Here is an 18,817-nt window from a genome sequence, read left to right on the forward strand (position 1 = left end):
AAGTATGAATACCTAGAATTTGCAGTGGGCCTATGTCATAGGCATATAAGCCTCATTTTGGCTCTGCTTTCAATGCCCATGGCCCAGTTGCTTCAGCATTATAGTTTTCTCTATGAGAAAAATGCTGGGTCCAGTGAGATGACACAACGGGTAAAGGAGCTTTCGGCCAAACCCAGTGATCTGTGCTTAATTAATCCTTGAGCCCACACTGTAGAAGGAGAGACCTCATCAGCATATTGTCTTTTGACCTCCACTCACACATACCATGCCACACACACCAATCTTTCCCACACAAGGAAATGAAAATACACACACACACACACACACACACACACACACACACACACACACACAGGTTTGCTATTTCCTATGTTTAGACTTTGAGCAGCTTGGCTTACAACATGGATCACATAAATAAAGGGCTAAATAAACTACATATTTTGAGCTTTTGTGGACATATTAGACAATGAGATAGCTATGCCTTGTCAAAACTTTTCCTCTTTGTCATTTTCTTGCATTTGCTTGGCTAATCTCTCTCTCTCTCCCCACCCCCACCCCTATTAGTATTCCGAGATTAAATAATTGAAAACACACACATTTTTATTATTGAAACATGTGTGCCTTGCATTCTTCCCTTGGAGCAGCTGGGAAGAAAAATCTGAAAAATTGACATGTGCTGGCTAATCAGACCAGCCTGGGCTGACAGGAGGCCTGAAGAGCGATGGTGAGGAATTTAGTTCCATTGCAGTCAAACCCTCTATTTTCTGCAGGGAATAAGATCCCATGAGACCCTCATGTTGTACCAACAATGCACAAAGACCTCCTTTTCTGTGCAAAAGGCTAACAGCAGCTGTACTGGTTTAGCTGCTATGGCCAGATCTGTATTTATGGAGGAAAAATATCCCGAGTTCCATGTAACAGGATAGTTCTGAAAACCACCACTCTGTTTTTAACTGATCCACGCTGGAGAAATGCCACACATTTAACTGTTCTGGAGGACCCTAAGAGACGTCCAACTCCACTGAAAGGTGGAGAGACTGGCTGCGGTGAGTCAGGAAAAAAAAAAAACTGGTCTGTGGGTCAAATGTAAGAGTTTGGATCAGTTGGGGGTTGGGAGGTGCAGCTCCATCCAGTGCTGTTCATTGTGTTGTGGGGTGGAAGTTTTCCTGGAATAAAGGAATTCTTCCATGAGACCTGAATGCTCTTTTTTTGTTTGGAGACATCACGCTCATGGATGCTGTGACAGCTAAGGGCAAGTATAGGAAGGATTTCCCCAAAGTGAGGGTCTCAGTAAAATAGCAGAGAAAGAGAGAGAGAGAGAGAGAGAGAGAGAGAGAGAGAGAGAGAGAGAGAGAGAGAGAGAGAGAGAGAAATGTGTGGGCTGCAGGAAAAAAATCACCAACAACAGAATGTAACGCTTTATCCTATACTGCTGGGGGCATTCACTTCCTCCGGGAATGGTGCCCAGTTATACCAGAATTGCTGAGCATGGAAGTTAAAGAACAAAAATATTTACTACTCCTAGCCTCTGCTGAAATGTCAGCTTCTTTAGGATTAGAATCCAGGTGTCTGATTAAGCAAAGTCAGCATTGCCTGGATGGTCAAGGGCAAACAAAGGGTTGATGGACAGGTGTTATCAGCCACTTTCCTTGGCACATGACCACTTTCCTTGGCACATGAAACACCCACACACTGACACAGAGACAATGACACGGGGACGCACAATAAAAGGCAGGTCGACCACATTACACAGGACCAGTCAGTGGATAACTCAACAAGCATTTACTAGGCACCCATTATTTAATAAACACAAGTTTAGGAGCTGGGGAGTCGTTGGTGAATGAAACAAACAAGGGTTGTGTTTTTAAGGAGGACGGTGAGTAAACAAAAACAAGTTCATTTCACACCATGCTGTCGGAGGATGATGTGGCATGGCTTACTGGAAGCTGGGAAAGGGGCCTTACTTTGTATGGTTGGTTACACTGGAGCTGAAACCTAAAGCATGAACAGTTCATTCACAGGAGGGAAGGGCAAAGCAGGATGGGATTTCTTATGCTCCCAGAACAGGAAGAGAGTCATTGTGACTGTTGTACAGGGCACAACAGGAAGAAAGAGGGGACACAGTGCCTGCAAAGGCCAGAGCATTGAGGGCCTTAGAGCCACTGAGAAGCTAAATAATTCAGTAAGGGACATTGGAGAACACAGCATGGAAAGTGACTCGTGTAGATGGAGATTTTATAAAGGCTACTATGGATGCTGTATAGAGAAACAGATAGCCAGATGATACAAAGAAAACACGAGAGCATCTAGGATACTCCTATAGTATTGCAGGCATGCTATGATGGTGGCTTGGATTATAGCGGTGGCAAATGGAGACAGAGGACAGTCAACACAGGTGATGTATTTGACAGTAGAGTCTGTAGCAGAATTTGCTAAGAGACTGGAGTACAGACAGTGAAAATAAGACACCAGAGACGGTAGATATGGTAGTGCCTTTAACTCTGGCACTTGCCTGTGTTTAGATCAGCCTGAACAGCATGTTGAGTTCAGGCCAGCTAGAGCTATACCTCGAGACCCTGTCTTAATTCAGAGAAAATTCTTGAATCCAGAAGCAGGTACAGACAGAACCATGTTGATGGTATAAACCTGAATAACTCCTAGAAGACTTTTCCCTTGGACAAGCGCTGGCCTCCAGATAGGTCCTATATCATCGCCATGAAATAGGTTCATTAGGAAGCAAGTTCCGCAAGACCTGGGGTTCGATACAGATAGGCTCTGCTCCCAGAAGTCTGTCCAGATCAGCTCCTGGAACATTAGCCTTGAAATATTTACGAGTTGGGCTCACACACAATCCTAGCATTTGAGAGCTGCGGCTGCAGGATGGCCCATGAGTTTGAGGCAAGCCTGGGCTACAGAGTCATTCTTCCGTCTAGCACCCCCATTCATTTGTTTGGCCACAAATCAGCCTTTCCCACGGACACCACAGCTGCTGTCCTTCCCCCATCTTCCTCATCATCATTTTCCAGTTTCCCGTTTTTTACCATCATGTGAAACATTGGGTTTCACTATGGCAACTTCATACAAACGCTGACCTTTCTGTTGCTCCACATTCCCTGGCCCCATCCTCCTCCTGTCGGTCCCCATCCTCCCCCAGTTATGCCCATTCTGCTTTCAAGCTACCTGGTTGCCCCACCCCACCCCCATTTCCAGGACAAGCATCACCGTGGAACAGTTCATGCTCCAAACACTCTCAGCCTTAGAAACTCTTAACCGTTGTTTCTCCCTTAAAGGGAACGTTATGGCTTTCTGAATTTTGCTCCTGTCACACCTAGGCTACAGGTTGGCAGCCTAGAACCCATAATAATATCCAGGTACTCAGGAGCCAAACACACTCACACTACACATGCATGCACACTTGTGCATACACACACTACATGTGAATGAACACGCATGCAGAGTCAAAAAGCCAGCCAGTCACACAGAAAGCCAGTTCTGACCCACCCCCCAGCATAAGCAGAAAGAAGACATTTCCTATAATTAAAAACCTGTCACTTAGAAGCAGGGAGCTCTTTACATCCCAGGTCACTGTAGCATGAGTAATTAAGGTCTCCAAGACAATGCCATTTACACTGAGCAAAATGACAGCATCACCTGTAAAAAAAAATCCAGCCAAGCAAGGAAACAGCCTGTGTGGAGAGCAGGCTCCTAATTAAACCACCATTCAGTACAACAACTTAAGACATGAGAAGCCTTCTGTTTGATTAAACCTGTAAGGGGATTTTGAGCGGACATGCAATTTCCTAAGCTGTAAAATGACTCAACCAGTTCAAAATCCTCGAAGAGTAGCTGTTCTAATAGGAGTTTGTATCACTATAATGGCTTTTGGGGGGATTAAAAATGCCTAAAATAAACTATCGAACGCACAAACAAAAACAGTGCCTATCTTATCCAGATCAAACTAGACAGGACCTTTTGTAGAAAATAAACAGACTTCTTCCCAGTTGTATTTCTAGGAGAAAGCTGTTAACTTTATAACTGTCCTGAAAGTAATATGGCCCCTAAAATAATTAGAAATTTTTATTAGGAAATAAAAAGCTGGCTGGGCGGTGGTGATCCATGCCTTTAATCCCAGCACTTGGAAGGCAGAAGCAGGTGGATCTCTGTGAGTTCAGGGTCAGCCTGGGCTACACAGAGAAACCCTGTCTCAAAAAAAAAAGAAAGGAAGGAAGGAAGAAAAGAAAAGATATAAGGAGCTGGAGAGAAAGCTCAGCAATTAAGAGTGCATGCAGCTTTTTTCAGGAGACCCACTTGAAACCCTGGTACCCACCTCAGGTGGCTCACAAACCGCCTGTAACTCCAGCTCGGGGAAAAATGCCTCTGACCTCCATGGGCAACTAAACACACACACACACACACACACACACACACACACACACACACACACACACACACACGTGCACACGCACACGCACTCACACACACATAAATAAATAAATAAAAATATAGTAATAATCATAGCCCTGGAAACCCCTAAGATAAGCCAGGCTGGGTCTCCCATCCTCAATAAACCAATTAACAAATAAGCAATAACGGAAAGTAGAAAAAAATAGATTTATTCAAAGAGGCCACATTAGGAAGAGTATCAAACCTCAAGCCCATTGTCTGGGTGATATTTAGGTTTAAACAGAGGCCAGAAGGTGTGCTAAGCAGTCCAGATAAAGGTAGGGTCCTGCCCCCCATCATTGGCTCTGGACTCTCCTCCAAAGTGGTCTGACAAGTTGTAAGAACTGTGTGAAGTCTCCTAGGAGACAAGGTACCATGAGCTTCCTGGAGCAATTCTGCTCTCTCTGGGTCAGTTGTGTGAATATTCTGATAGGCAAAGGGTAGGGCACACGTGTGGAATATCATGACTCCTGCCATGACAGTCACTCGGGGAAGACTAAACTTGTGTCATCCAACCTTAACAAGCACCTGGACTCCAGCTTCACTCTCCTCCTTCTGCCATCTTCCGGTAGGGAACCGAGGAAGCCAAAGTCAGCAGGTGTTCCTTGGCTGGGGTTTTCTTGGTCCTCAGCCAGCCCGTGGTGCATTGCAGATATCTTGATGAACAAGATGCAGACACCGATTGATGCAGACAGAGAAAGTCCTGCCTTTAAAATAAATGCCTACCCAGGAAATCTGACTCCCCGTGTGCCTGTCAGCAAGGCCAAAGCAACACAGGCTAAGTAAGACAGGAAAGAAAGTGGAAAATGAAGGAGAGAAGAGAAGGGGGAGAGACAGAGCAACTGGGCACATTCACATTCCTAAGATTCTTGGGACCAGAAGAGCCTGCAGTTTCTGGGGTAGCCTGGCCCTGCCCTGGTTGACTGCAGCATCATAGCTACAGCATTTCCAGAAGCCTGTTCCCACCATTGTGAATGAACTGGTGCGTAGATATGCCTCTCTCCTACAGAAGCTTTTGTGAACCGGAGCTGGGCCAGCAAGAAGCTATGAAGCTTCCCTGGGCTTCATAGCTTCAAGCCAGACTGTGCCAGTAAAGGGGACGAGGTGTGAAAACATCTGCGGTGCTCACTGGGAGCACCTGCACGTCTGCTTCACTACATGTAACTTTTCCAGCAGAAATTCCTCCCATACCAATACCACCCCCAAGGTTTAAATGATCCAAGCATCCCTGAGACAGTAACCAGGAATCCCTCTGGGCTATCTTTGAGTTCCGTATCCATTTTCTTGTCTTGTTACAAACATTATGTTCCAAACATGGATCCCTCTCCAAACTTAGTCAGCTTAACTAATTGCAGGCATTCTGACTGTTTTTGGTTAAAACAGAATGATTGAGTGACTGACATATGCATTCACTAGCAGTCGAATTTCATAGTCACAAAAAATAAGCACTGTCTCTAGGCTTAGAATGATGTCATGGCATTATAACAGAGGTCACACAGTAAAACAGACAGTCAAACAATGCACACTTACTTGCCTCTATCTGTCAGTTTCCACAGGAATTTGTTGTTGAGGTAAGTCTTACTATAAGATACTGGCAGATGCCTGTGTTTCCCAGGGGCAAAATTTAAATCAGTGTGCATTGGTTGTGTGTGCAAATGTGTATACATACATACATACTCCTGGATCCTAGTCATGAGCCAGGCAACATAGTGGGAGGCAAGAAGGATTCCAAGTAGCTTTTCTACACAGCTATTTCATAAGCCATTTCCAATACTGCAGCATCTTTTGAAGGAAAATGTGAAGGTTTAAAAAGTCAGAAGAAAGTTGTTTTTGTAGAGAAATCTCATAGTGGGCAGTGGTGACACAGGCCTTTAATCCCAGCACTCAGGAGGCAGAGGCAGGTAGATCTCTGTGAGTTCAAGGCCAGCCTAGTCTACAAAGCTAGTTCCAGGTCAGCCAGGGCTATACAGAGAAACCTTGCCTAGAAAAACTAATCATACATACATACATACATACATACATACAAAAACAAAATCTCAGATTGTACTCTTCGGATTTTGGATTGTTCGATATTTTGTTGGGGTTTTGTTTGTTTTAAGATCTTTTCCTCAATCCCAAGGGTATTTGGCATCTTCCATATCTCGGTGTTGATACACAGATTTCACTTGAAGGAGAAAATCAAAGGACTCCTATCTAAGGGGTAATCAGGATTTAGGATCCTGGGCATGAAGACTCTTCAGGCACCACACCCTGGCCCTTTATGCTGAACTCAATGAATAAGAGCAGAACCCAGGGGCCTCCTGCTTTCCTCCATTCTGTTTTCTTATTCCTTAGCTAACCTCTCTTTCCAATGGTTCCCCCATAGATACAAAATGAAGATAAGAGCTAATGAAATACCCTACTTCCTCTAAATAGAGTATTTTGAAAATCCAAAATGGGGGGATTTTTAGCTGCAAGTTGACTCTCACTCTTTTGGGGGTATAAGGGATTAAATGTTTGTCTCGGTTCTTCCTTGGGGTGCCATTGGCTTATTCATTCCAGCCTTCTCTGGACAAAGATGGAGGCTTCCTTGAAGCTAACTTCCACGAGGCCACTTTTCTCAGGCATGTTGCCAGCTAGTAGTTCGCAGTTCAGAACCTCACAAGGCAGTCGAATGCTGGGCAGGCTCATAATTCACTAACTTGCTTCCTATGTGTGTAGGTACATGCCAGTCCCCCAAGACAACTCAGGGCTGACTTTGAGAAAGGCAGGAAATGAGCAAGGAGAGGAACCAGAAAGAACACCGCCGAGGCAGTCAGGGCTGCAGAGCCCTGTGGGCTGCTGGGAAGGCACGGTGCCAAGTAGACGCTGTCTAGACTTTAGCTGGCCTCTCCCAGTGGAGGGGCGAATGAGGGAGGAGGGGAGCCAGGCCAGAAAGCCTGTAGCTCTTTGTTCAGCTAATGCAAACACATGACACAACCCCTGACAGGCTCCAGGCCGGGGGCTCGCTCTATCTTAGACATTTCTTCCCAGAGCTGGGATCCAGCTATAGGCTGAGGGAAATTCTAGTAATCCATCCATCAGAGGGGAGCTGGGGATACTTTTCTTAGCTCCTGAGAACTCACAGTTCCTCCACCCAAATTGAAGTGAGCAACGGCCAAAAGAGGCACACTGGAGGGGCGAAGGACCATGTTTTAAAATTCTTTCCAGTTATGTTATTTTAGCTTGTCCGTATGAAGAACTAGCTTTTGATGGAGGCCTCAGGACTCTGATGAAACCAATTGATTAAAACTGCTACAGACATAGAAATGGCAACCACAGTCTAATAAGCTTAGGACTCTGAAATAATGTTGGCTTTGGAAGCTTCACTAACCAGTTGGGTGGGGGAAGGGACCTTTTCTGCTGGGTGGCAGAGGGGCCCTGTGCCAGGGCACATGGCTTGGTGAGTACAGTGCAGGACAAAACTGGTCCCATTTGCCCCTCAGTCAGGAGTTTCTACACAACAGACAACCATACTTAGCAACTGGATTGGAGTTCAGGGCCACTTTGCAGTTTGGCCTTATGTGGTATGGAACAGTTGTGAATACATCTCAAGGACACAGAAACTGCCTTACAATACCTTGAGTCACTAGCCATTAGCTGCCAATGCTCCCAAATAGTAACTGAATTCAGCATGCATCAGAGAAGCAGCTGGCCAAGCGCAGATCATGATCACATTCACAAGGCTGGAGCCGGCAGGGCTGCAGTATCAACTAAGGTACTAAAGCCATCCAGCAACTGATGTACTTTTGAAGAGTTTATTGACGAGGTTTGTACAGAGCCAAGTCCAGACGACAAGCAAAATCTTTGGTGTGTTTCCAGATTCTGACTTCCAGAAACAAGACAGAGTAGCAGGGACCCCTGAGCTTTGACTTTGGGATTTCAAGCCCCGGGTTTATATTCCACCTCTGGCTGATGATGGGCAACTGAAGTTTCTTCCTGGGTAAAATGAGGATTAATCAGTGTGTAGGAAAGAAGTAGAAGCTCTTTCTCTTTCTTCCTGAGCTACACAGCAAACCCTTTGCAAGCTCAGCTGCTATTTCTGAAAGGCTTTCCGGGACCCCAGCATGGGGGAGATTCTCAGCCCCATCTTGTTGTTTCTCACACTGGACCATTCTGAGGCTGTACCCTTCCCTGCCTGCTTCTCCCGCTAGATGAAAGAAAGCTCCTGAGACTAGGCCTTTCTTCGCCAGCACTAACTTAGGCCCCAGAGGGGGCACAAGCCTGAAACTCTCTTTCTCTATTGGCTGAGAAAATGAATTGTTTCAGATGAGTGATGAAAGCAGCATGTAAGGGTTTGTGAGTTTAAACTGTGTGAAGACAAATGAAGTCTATAGGGATTGTGTCAGCTCCTAATACAACCCAGGCATTTGGGGGGATGGCTAGAAGGGAAACAGGGAGAACCTTGAGAAGGAAAAGGCTAGACAAAGGATGAACGAGAGGGAGTGTTGTGGGAATTCATTTAGCCAATAGCTTTTGGGGTACCGGCCCTTTTGGGCATGGTCTGAGGTGTTACATGGAATGGATAAGCAGAGATTACAAGTGTGTTTGCTCTCGTGTGGTGGTGGGAGATCTGATCACAGCTTCTAGTGCCCCTGGGCAGAAGACCGAGGTGGCTGTCTACCTTACTGTCATTCATGAGAGTTCTCCCAATAAATATTTGATATCCCTTTATTTTGGGCTCTCATGGACTCTCACACCATTCATTTCCAAGAGAGAAGATGGCAAAGAAGAGTCCTGGCCTAGGATTAAGTAGCTTCTGAGCAAATGAAGCTGGAGTCAGGCTGAGCTCTGGGTGGAGCCATGCTTTCCTAGCAGGACTCTGGGTTCCTGTCAGAGAATCAGGTGCTGTGTTCCTGACTGTCAGGAAACACTTCCCAGGACCTCCACGTCATGGACTATTTCATTACTCTACAAAAGTGCTCTGTAATAGGGTCTATCTAAAAGATGGGCTTGGAGGCCAGACACGGTGGCACCAGCCTGTCATCTCAGCATCTGGGGTGCAGAGGCAGGAGCATGACAAATGCAAAGCCAGTCTGAGGTGCACAGCAAGATTCTGCCACAAGGGCTTCGGGGACATGCTCAATGGTGGAGCTCTTGGCTAGGCTGACATAGGCCTAGGGTTCAATGCATAACTAAAAACAGATAAACAGGCAAAACAGACTTGGAGATACCTAGTGTTAGAACAAACGACAATGAAAAAGAGAACTTGGGATACCTCTGAATGACAAGGAAATGGGAAAACACCAGCCAAGAAAAGACATCATTTTAGATAAGGTTCTGTACAAAATGTTGCCACAGCTGGCAAGGTTGGGAGGCAGAAATGATACCATCTGCCCAGGGCAGCCTCTGGGATTGTGGGTGGGCAGGGACCCACATCCCACTGCTGTTGAATTGTTTAAACCAGAGGCAAGAGGTGAGGAAAGGCTGGCTGCTCATTCTAGAGGCCTCTGATGGCCAGACCCATTTGGGCTGTATACCATTGGTGATGGAGGCGGTGCCTTCAGGAAAAGACCTGCATAGTCCTATTAGTCTCACACCGCTGCTAATGGAAAGAAATGTGTGAAGTGACTGATATCACACCCCAGTGAGGGCCATGAGGTAATGCCTGAGGCGTCTGCAGATTAATAAGTCGTATTTATTAAGTATCACTGAAGGATAAATGAAAGCCTGGGGAAAGACATCTTTTTCCTCAGACACAAGATTTTATTTTAGAAAATAACAAAGGAGAAAAGAGTCACTTTCCCTACATGGAATCAAATATCAAATATCCCAACATACACACACACACACACACACACACACACACACACACACACACCATGCACACATGCCTGCAACACAACATATCCTTTGCCATAAATTACATCAGTCATTTGGCAACGTCCTGATTGGTCACAAATGTGCCTGGATTATTCAGGACATACCAGGCAGCATAAATTCAGACTTAATCCTGGGGATAGCGTAGCAGTGATTATTTCCAAATGAGGACATAAAAAGTCTGTGAAGAGATTACACAGAAATCTTTCAACCACAGTAGAAAATGCCAATTTATAGGCTACATTTTATATTATAACTATCCAGAGACCATTCTATTAGCAAGTTATTGCCAGTCTCTGCTAATGCAGAAGCTGCTATATGCGATGGCAGCCACTCTTCGAGTCTTAACCAAAGCAAGGGTGTCTTTATTTCATCAGGGCAGCTAAGAAAACTCTCATTGCCATGCCTTTGCTGATGGCCAGTGTGAAAGGGCTTGGCTTACTTTAAGGTATGTACAGTCACCCAAACAACTTAGATGTGTGGGCCAGAAGCTGGTAAGTGGCTTTTCCTGACACTTTCAACCTCAGGTCCATCACCTCTTGTTCACTATGTCAGTCACACCATGATGACTTATTATTCCAGTTTCAGTTAAAAATCTGTCAGGGCTTGCCAAACTAGATTGAGTATTCCAGCAGGAATGACAAATAGCTTTCATTTCACATAGAGACGCTGACTGATTGCTAATGGCTACATGGAATACTGTTGAATAAGATTTTCAAACCTCCTCTGAATTCAGTAGGAAAGAATTCTATGATTGATTAGTAATGTCTATCATGGGTATTGGCAAGTAAGGATTCACGTATGCTTTGTTCATACCATTTCTATTTATTCCAGTGTTGGCAGGTACCTATTTTCACTGCCTATGGTGTTTAATAAGATCATCACATACTACTGATTTCATCAATTCTCTGGGAGCTCTAGTGTCAGGGCCAAATATTGATTATGATATTTTGGATGCAAGCCTCAGCTCGATTCCAGGAGCTCGAATCTCCCATTGTCTTTACCTCCGGATGCCTGGCCTTGGTGGGGAATGGTTCCTAGTTTGTGTAATAATAGACCTAGGCCCCTGGATGGACCCACACCCATTATAAGGGCTGGTGGAACATGCCTGGAAACTAGTGAGGGACTATCGAGATGTGCCCTTGTAGAATGACTGAGGGCTTGTGTACGTGGTTCTAGGACAGTCTCTAGGATTAAAGGAAATAATTGATATCAGCTCTATACATGATAATAGATGTCTTCTACTAGAACTCCTACTTTTAGAAAGCTATTTAAGAGGATGCTTGAATAAACCGTGGACTCCAGTATGAACTGAGAGCCCTCCTGAGATGACAAGATATCTCTGTCACGTCCTTAATGCTGCTGGATAGCTAGGAGTTTCCAGATCCACACTCCCACACTCAGGGTAGGACCTGGGGCTGTTTGGCTTATTCCGATTGCAGCCCCAAAGACATCAGTCTGGAATAGATGGCCTCTGTGGCATGGGACTGCTACAGGGCGGACCCCAACACTAGAGAGCAGCATCTACCATATTCTCTCATAAAGCAATCCCTGTTAGTCCTACTCTTTTGATATTTCATCTAGGGCCTTGATGTCATGAGGGTTCCTGTGACCATTTCCTTTTCCAAGAGGAATTTATCCTCTTAATGTCATTTTATATTTAATGAAAAAGTCAATGCTGGGCTGAGGAGATTGCTCAGTGGAAAAGCACTGGCCATGCAAATGTGAGCAATGGAATTCAGATGCCCAGAACCCACATAAATGCTGCATAGACATGGTGGCCGGCCCACAAGCCCGGCACTTGAAGACAGAGACAGAATCCGTAGAGCAAGATGGCCATCTCCACTAGTTATATTTCTGAGTTCTGGGTTTAATGGAAAGACCCTGACTCAGTTCATAAGGTATCGAGCACTAGAGGAAGACGTCCAGCATCAACCTTGGGTCTCCACATACATTCAGACACATATGCACAACACTCCATTAAGTGTTCACACACGTCAATACCCACTCATACACACAGGTCGAATGCATACAACATGAGAAAAAAAGTTAGCATTATGTTCTCAGGAGACATGAAGCTAAGATACACTCATAAAAAACTTAGAAAATATAGAAAAGACTAGAGCAACAAATAAAATTACCGTCCATCCCACCACCTACAGGTAAGATTTGGAAAAAGAGCTCAGAGTAGCTCATATGCCCTCCCTTCTCCTACTAGATGTCAGGGCAGTTCTAATTTACAGCTGTTCTAAATAACATGATTGGCATCTTATGAAGACTCTCCTTAAATGTATAATAATCAACTACACATCCAAATACTTATGTAACACCTAAATTGCCAGACTCCTGAGAGAATAAATTAACCTTTTCACTGATTCATAAAAAATCATTATTGCTAAAACGTGAACTAAAAATTTGCCAAATGTTACTAGACACTAAGAGACTGATTAAAAGAAAACCACTGTTCAACAAGGAATGATGAAATGTATGCTGGGCTAAACCCTTGCATACACTATTTCTACTATGAGTTTTTTCTACCTGGAACTTAACAGCCTTTTTCGCCAACTCCCTGTCTTCACTGGGTAGTGGCTCTGGCTTCCTGGGAATGTCTGGGTATAAAAGTTTATCAAGCTACACATTATAGATGTTTATATTTTTCTAATGTAGGGGAATTTTCAGGGGCTGGAGAGATGGCTCAGCGGTTAAGAGCACTTAGTTTTGCAGAGGACCCAGGTTTGATTTCCAGCACCTAAGTGGCAGATTACTACCATCTCTAACTCCAGTTCCAGTTCCAGGAGATATGATGCCCTTTTTTGACCTCTGAGGACACCAGGTACACAGGGGGTGCAAAGACATACATGCAGACAGAACACTCAAATACGTAAAATAAATAAATCTTTTTAAAAATGAAATTTTCAAGAAATTATGGAAGGACCTCCCAGATTCTTCTTCTTCTTCTTCTTCTTCTTCTTCTTCTTCTTCTTCTTCTTCTTCTTCTTCTTCTTCTTCTTCTTCTCCTCCTCCTTTTTTTTTTTTTTTTGAGACAGGGTCTTACCATGTAGGTCTGGCCTAGAACTCTCTATGTTGACCAGGCTGTCCTTGAATCCACTTGCTAATAATGTTATTCTAATGTACATTTTATCCTTCAGCACTTGAAGCTCCTGGCCCACCAGCAGACCTTAAGGAATTGAAGGGTAGAGACCAAGATTTGCACATCATCCTGGATTCTGCTCTGTGTATGTGGGCAGGGCATGCTTGTCCTGAACCAGACAATGCTATGTCTGATGGAAACCGTGAAGCGAAACCCTGTGCCATTCCTGGCTCACTCTTGGAGAAAGCACCCTTGCTAAAGCCAAGGGGTTTGGAACTGGGCAACCTGAGAAGACATCTGTATTTAACTCCACGGTCACTCAACACCTGACTTACACAAAGAACACATTTAATTTTTTCTAATAATATGATAGCTGATATTCTGAAACCAATAAAATGGATGTCTGTTCAAAATGTTCCCCAGGATGTCCGGTTATTTGGAGAGGAGAAAGTTAAAAAAAAAAAAAAAAAAAAACATCTCATTTCCAATCGACAACTCTTCAACTTGTTTGCATGGCCTTCCTATCACCCTACTCACTCTGATAGGAACTGTAATGCTTCCACCTTCTAGAGACATTGGCAGCAGCAGTGCCTCCATCTGCCAGGTGCTTGCCCGTCTGTTTTGGCTATTCAGAGGTGTCCCTGCTATGTTTTAACTTCTCAATTCCCAACAGTGCCTTCAGAATCACAGCAAGGAGTTTATTTGCTACAGGATAAACAGGAGGTCATTTGAGTGGCTAATGTGCAAGCTGCAAGTGCTCAGGGGCTGCAGCTGGGAGGTATGGGTTACACTGTAGTCTCAAGGACAGTCCTATAGAACGCAGAGGTGTTTGTTCCCAACCCTCCCTAGGCGGCTGATACAGCCCTAGTGGCTAATTACATGCAGGTGGGGAGGTGTAAGTGACATTTAGCAGTGTGGCTTCCGAGGGACAAAACCTTGCCTGGCAGTCTGCTAGCGTGGCATGCCTACAGCTAAGCACAGTGCATCCGTCTGTAGAACTGTTATTGCTTCTCCACACCACTGTCTCAAGAGACACATTCCCAGCTCACAGCTCAAGTGTGGATCCCCTACTGGAATGAGTGATCTCCTCTGTAAATCTGTCCTTTGCATATGTAATTTACAATAATGAGTTTCTAGACCTTGAATGCTGGGAACCACAGCAAAAATAAGCAAGGGCATGCATGGAGGGGGCCCTTGGACACTTACTAAGACTGTCCTGAAGCAGGCAGTTGGGCTATGTGTCCCCTCTAGCCTGTCAGGTCAGAGGAACTGAATTACAGTCCACAAGATTCCAGGGGCACACAAACTGATGCCTGGGATTCTCTATATCACCCCTTTATTGCATTACCAAAGCTTTCCAAAGAACTGTGGGTCATTCTTGGTGGGAGGGGCCTGGAAAGGAAGAGTAGGAGGGGGTGATGGTAGAAGCCCCCTCTCAGCTGCTGCCCCACCCCTGCCTAATCCCACCCAATAAGTATGTATCTAGACACATGGGCAGAGCTCTGAAGAGCACGTGTGTGTGCTCACACAGATGGGGCAGAATTCTGATCCAGGTGGGCTGAAGGAACACCCTGGTGGTAAAGTAGTGACAGTACAAAGGGAGGAGGGAGGAAACAGCCACAGTGTTACACTGTGGTGCCAGGTGGGACACCATGGAAAATACTGAAAACAATGTAATATTTCCCTTAGTGAGATTTGCTAATGGTTTTTCAAATGTAACCAAATAGAATCTACACACTAGCATTAAGAACATTCTAGCCACCCTTCCCTGAGAGGAACAGCTGGTTCTGAAGGTTGACTCCAACCTTTAAGACAGGAGTTATAAAACCATCACATTTTTAAAAAGTGAATTAAATCCTCAGGTTTGATTATTACAGCAAAAGGCAGCAAGGAAGTTCACTTTATTTTCTATGTTTCATTTTTTGAGAGTTCAACAATATTTGCACAATTGCAGCAGATCTAAATTTTACTAAAATGGACTCGTGCCAAAAGACTAGAAATACCATATTTGAGTGTTTGCTGAATGTTCTTATGGTTAACAAGGAAAAAAAAACTCTACTGCAAGCATCATTAACTGGAAATATAGTGTTTAAAATGTATGCCAAGTCACGTCTTCCATAGACAGGGTTAATTTACTTTTTCAGCCGTGATTAAAGATGCAGTATTTAACACGTGCGTTAAAATTTGCCAAGAGTTACCTGAAAGGTCAGGCAATAAAGGCTGGGTTGATTAAAAGATAATAATCCTTAATAAAGTGAAGTCATGAAATATGGTGTGGCTGTGGCTCACGGCTGTGGCCCCTCTTTGCTGTGTCTATGTCTGACTTCACTGCCTCTTGTCTGTACCAACTCCCTGGATTTTCATGCCTCAGCACCCCCACCCCCACTCCCCTTGCGCCAAGGTTTCTGCCTGGGAACTGAATACTGGCTCTTCTTCCATAGAGCTCCAGCAGGAAAGAGCTTTTCCCTGCAGAGCAGTAGGATGAGGAGGCCAGAGAGAAGTGCAGGTTACCTACGACAGATCCCAGACCTTGGGACATGCAGCCTTGTGCAGATGAGTCACAGTCCCTGCACACCTTACCTCTGCAAAGAGTTCTGTCGTTTCACAAACTAGTTGACAATTCTTAAGCTGGCTGTGACACTAAGCAGGGATTCACCTCATCTATCACAGGATACCAGCTGTTATCATCATCATCATCATCATCATTTGAGACAGGGTCTCATTATGTAGCACTGGCTGTACTGGAACTCGAAATGTAGACCAGGCTGGCCTCACAGATATTGGCCTGCCTCTGCCTCGGAAGTGCCAGGACTAGAGGCGAGGACCCCGAGATCAATAAAAGGGAAGGAGGAGTATTCTTTAACCAGGGCTAAAAATCGGGGTATTTCCTCCATTCAAACTCTGAAGAAAAATGGATGAGGAGCAGGCTGGGGCTCAAGGAGTGTTTGCAGGGTAGTGGGAGCTGGGCACATACCGATACATTTTCAGATTTTAATCAGTTATATGAACTTGGACAATGTAACTAGTTTCCTTAACTTTGTTCTCTGCTCTGCAAGATGGAACTAACAAAGCCCACCTCACAGGGTTTGAAAGGCATTAAAAGATATGATGCTAGCGATACAAGCAGCCAACATCTGATGTCAAAATACTTGGCAAAATTCTAAGCTTTTGTGCTTGCAAGTGGGGTGGGGAGGTGATTAAGAGTATGGGGTCTGGGGCAAGAAGGCTTTGGTTCTCATCTTGCCCCCACTATTATAAAAACTGAAGGTATTTGATAAGTCACATAAACTTCTGACTCAGTTTCTCTCTGATTAAAGTAGAATTTTATTACAAGTTGTAACTACCTAATAAATAGTTGCTGCTTTTATCTCACTGGGAGTAAAAATAGCTTGTTTCTACCTCAATCAATGATGCAGTGAATTAAAGGAAACATCAGTACAGTGTGTGCTTTTTTTAAGTAAGAAGACTGTATGCATTTATGAATTCTGCAGCAGAATCAAGCTTCGATGTAAAGGGTGGGGCCAGACGGAAAAATGAAAGAAAAACTCAGAGAGGGGCTATAAACCACCCACCAGGGAGCTATTTCTTTTGTAATGTGCATTCCATTTCTTCTTTCTCATGCTTTTTAATTCCTTCCACATTTCCTGCCATAATTATCAAATGTTTAGTTTCTGACCTCACTTTTCTGGAGACTGGAGCCCGGGGAATTTAGAATTGTTTATTTTCTGTCCATAAACCTTTGAGTTAATGGAGGGGCTTGTGAGCATAGGGTTTGTTGGTTTGTTTGTAGTGTCTCAGGAGGTCACTGGAGTTGAAAAGAAAACATTAACAGGAAGAAAGAAAGAAAGAAAGAAAGAAAGAAAGAAAGAAAAAGAAAGAAAGAGGAAAAAGAAAGGCAGAGCTGCTACATGTTTTAACTGGAAATCAGAGGCCCCCAAAGGGCAGAGCCGCAGATTAAGGGAAAATTTGAACTGTAAAAGGCTCTTATGGAGCCCAGATAATAACAAAAAAAAAAATCCCGTACATTTTAGAAAGAAGAAAATGCATTTTGGGGAAACACAATTCACTCTACAAAAGAGAAAGGACATTTCATTTTGCTATTTAAACAATCTTTTCAGTCCTCCCCCACCGAGGGAAGACTTGGAAAGGAAAAGTCCGCAACTATTCGTAGTTTCCTCTGAAGTGAACAGAACTCCAGACGCCTGTTAGAACTCTGCTGCTGCTCTGGCCGCCGCCTCTGTTCCTATCCGCCAAGTCTGTACCCTCTCCCCTCTCCCCAGCCTCCCTCCATATTAGGCGTGGTGGGGCTCTAGTTTATGGACCAAACTACTTCAGAATTGAGATTTAAGTTTGTTTAGTAGAATTTCTGCTCGGAGCACCCCAGAGTCCCACTCTATAGCAAGCGTGGGGACCCCCAGTTCCACCCAGAGAGCATCCCTGGGGCGCACACCCGGCCGCCCGGCGCGCAAACCCCAGAGACCGGTCACCTACCTCGCCGTGGACCAGGGCGACGGCCACAAGCGCTAGCGCCAGCCAGTGTTTCCACATCTGCGGAAGGGAGAAGAGGGTGAGACTGAAGGCTCTGGGCCCCACGCGGACCCTGGAAACTTCCTCGGGTCCCGCAGACTCGTCCCCTCCTCCCAGCACCCCCGGAGCCTGCAGCCGCCTAGCCTCCTCGCTATGCTCACCGTGGTCGGGTCCCGGGCTCTGGAGGACGTGGGGTAGGGCAGAGACCTGAAGTCGGAGACGGGATCGTTCCTGGTCGCCAGGCTCCGAGGAAGTCCGACCTGGGTTCGCCGCCCCTTAAGACCCCTCCTTCCCCGCCCGCCGGCCCCCCAGCTCCTCCCCATTCTCCTCCCCTTCTGCAGCGCAGCCCCCGCGGCTCCCGCTGCGCTCCCTCCTCCCGGCCCCCGCCCGGAGCCCAAGAGCTTCCGAGCACCGCAGGCATCCCAGTCTTCTCCCGGACCCCTACTAAGAATCCTCAGGCATCTCAAGAGAAGGCACGGGGTATCCGTATCTCTAGGGACCCTGCAACAAAGGCGGGGAAAACCGCTGAAACCCCATCCCCGGGAGGGGCGCTGGCCTGCAGCAGTCCGGTGACAGACAGCAGGAACTAGCTGCAGGCTGCAGAGCCAGCTAGGTGGGCAGCACAGTGAGCGCCCATACCGGGGTTGGGACTTGAACCTGAATATTCCAGAGCCACCCCTCTTTTCTGAAAGGGACAGAGAGAACAGAGGATAGGAGGGTGTAACTACAGCCAAAGTAGAAGGTACTGGAGCCCGAGAAGGGCTGGTGAACAAAAAGCTACTTTTGCATTCAACTGGAGAGAGGACATAACTGCCTTGCTCTGCTAAGAGCCTCTGTGCAATGTTTTTATATCCTCTCCTCTAATCCAGGAACGTGATCCCTTCTCCCCCATCCACTCCTCACCAATGTTCCTGTTAT

At 45.5% G+C, this 18,817-nt stretch overlaps 1 protein-coding gene across 1 annotated transcript in view; it reads right to left on the reverse strand.

Annotated features, from left to right (window-relative positions):
• Positions 1-18,192, reverse strand: part of Fstl1 (follistatin like 1) — a 54,297-nt gene extending 36,105 nt beyond the window's left edge. Inside the window, exons 1-2 of the mRNA XM_027412705.2 lie at positions 18,061-18,192; positions 17,864-17,920 (exon numbers count right to left, since the gene is read on the reverse strand). Of these exons, the coding sequence (XP_027268506.1) occupies positions 17,864-17,920 (57 nt within the window). The 5' untranslated portion in view covers positions 18,061-18,192. The remainder of the gene's footprint in view (positions 1-17,863; positions 17,921-18,060) is intronic.
• Between the last annotated feature and the right edge of the window lie 625 nt (positions 18,193-18,817).

This window comes from Cricetulus griseus, chromosome 4, assembly GCF_003668045.3.
Source record: "Cricetulus griseus strain 17A/GY chromosome 4, alternate assembly CriGri-PICRH-1.0, whole genome shotgun sequence".
NCBI lineage: Eukaryota > Metazoa > Chordata > Mammalia > Rodentia > Cricetidae > Cricetulus > Cricetulus griseus.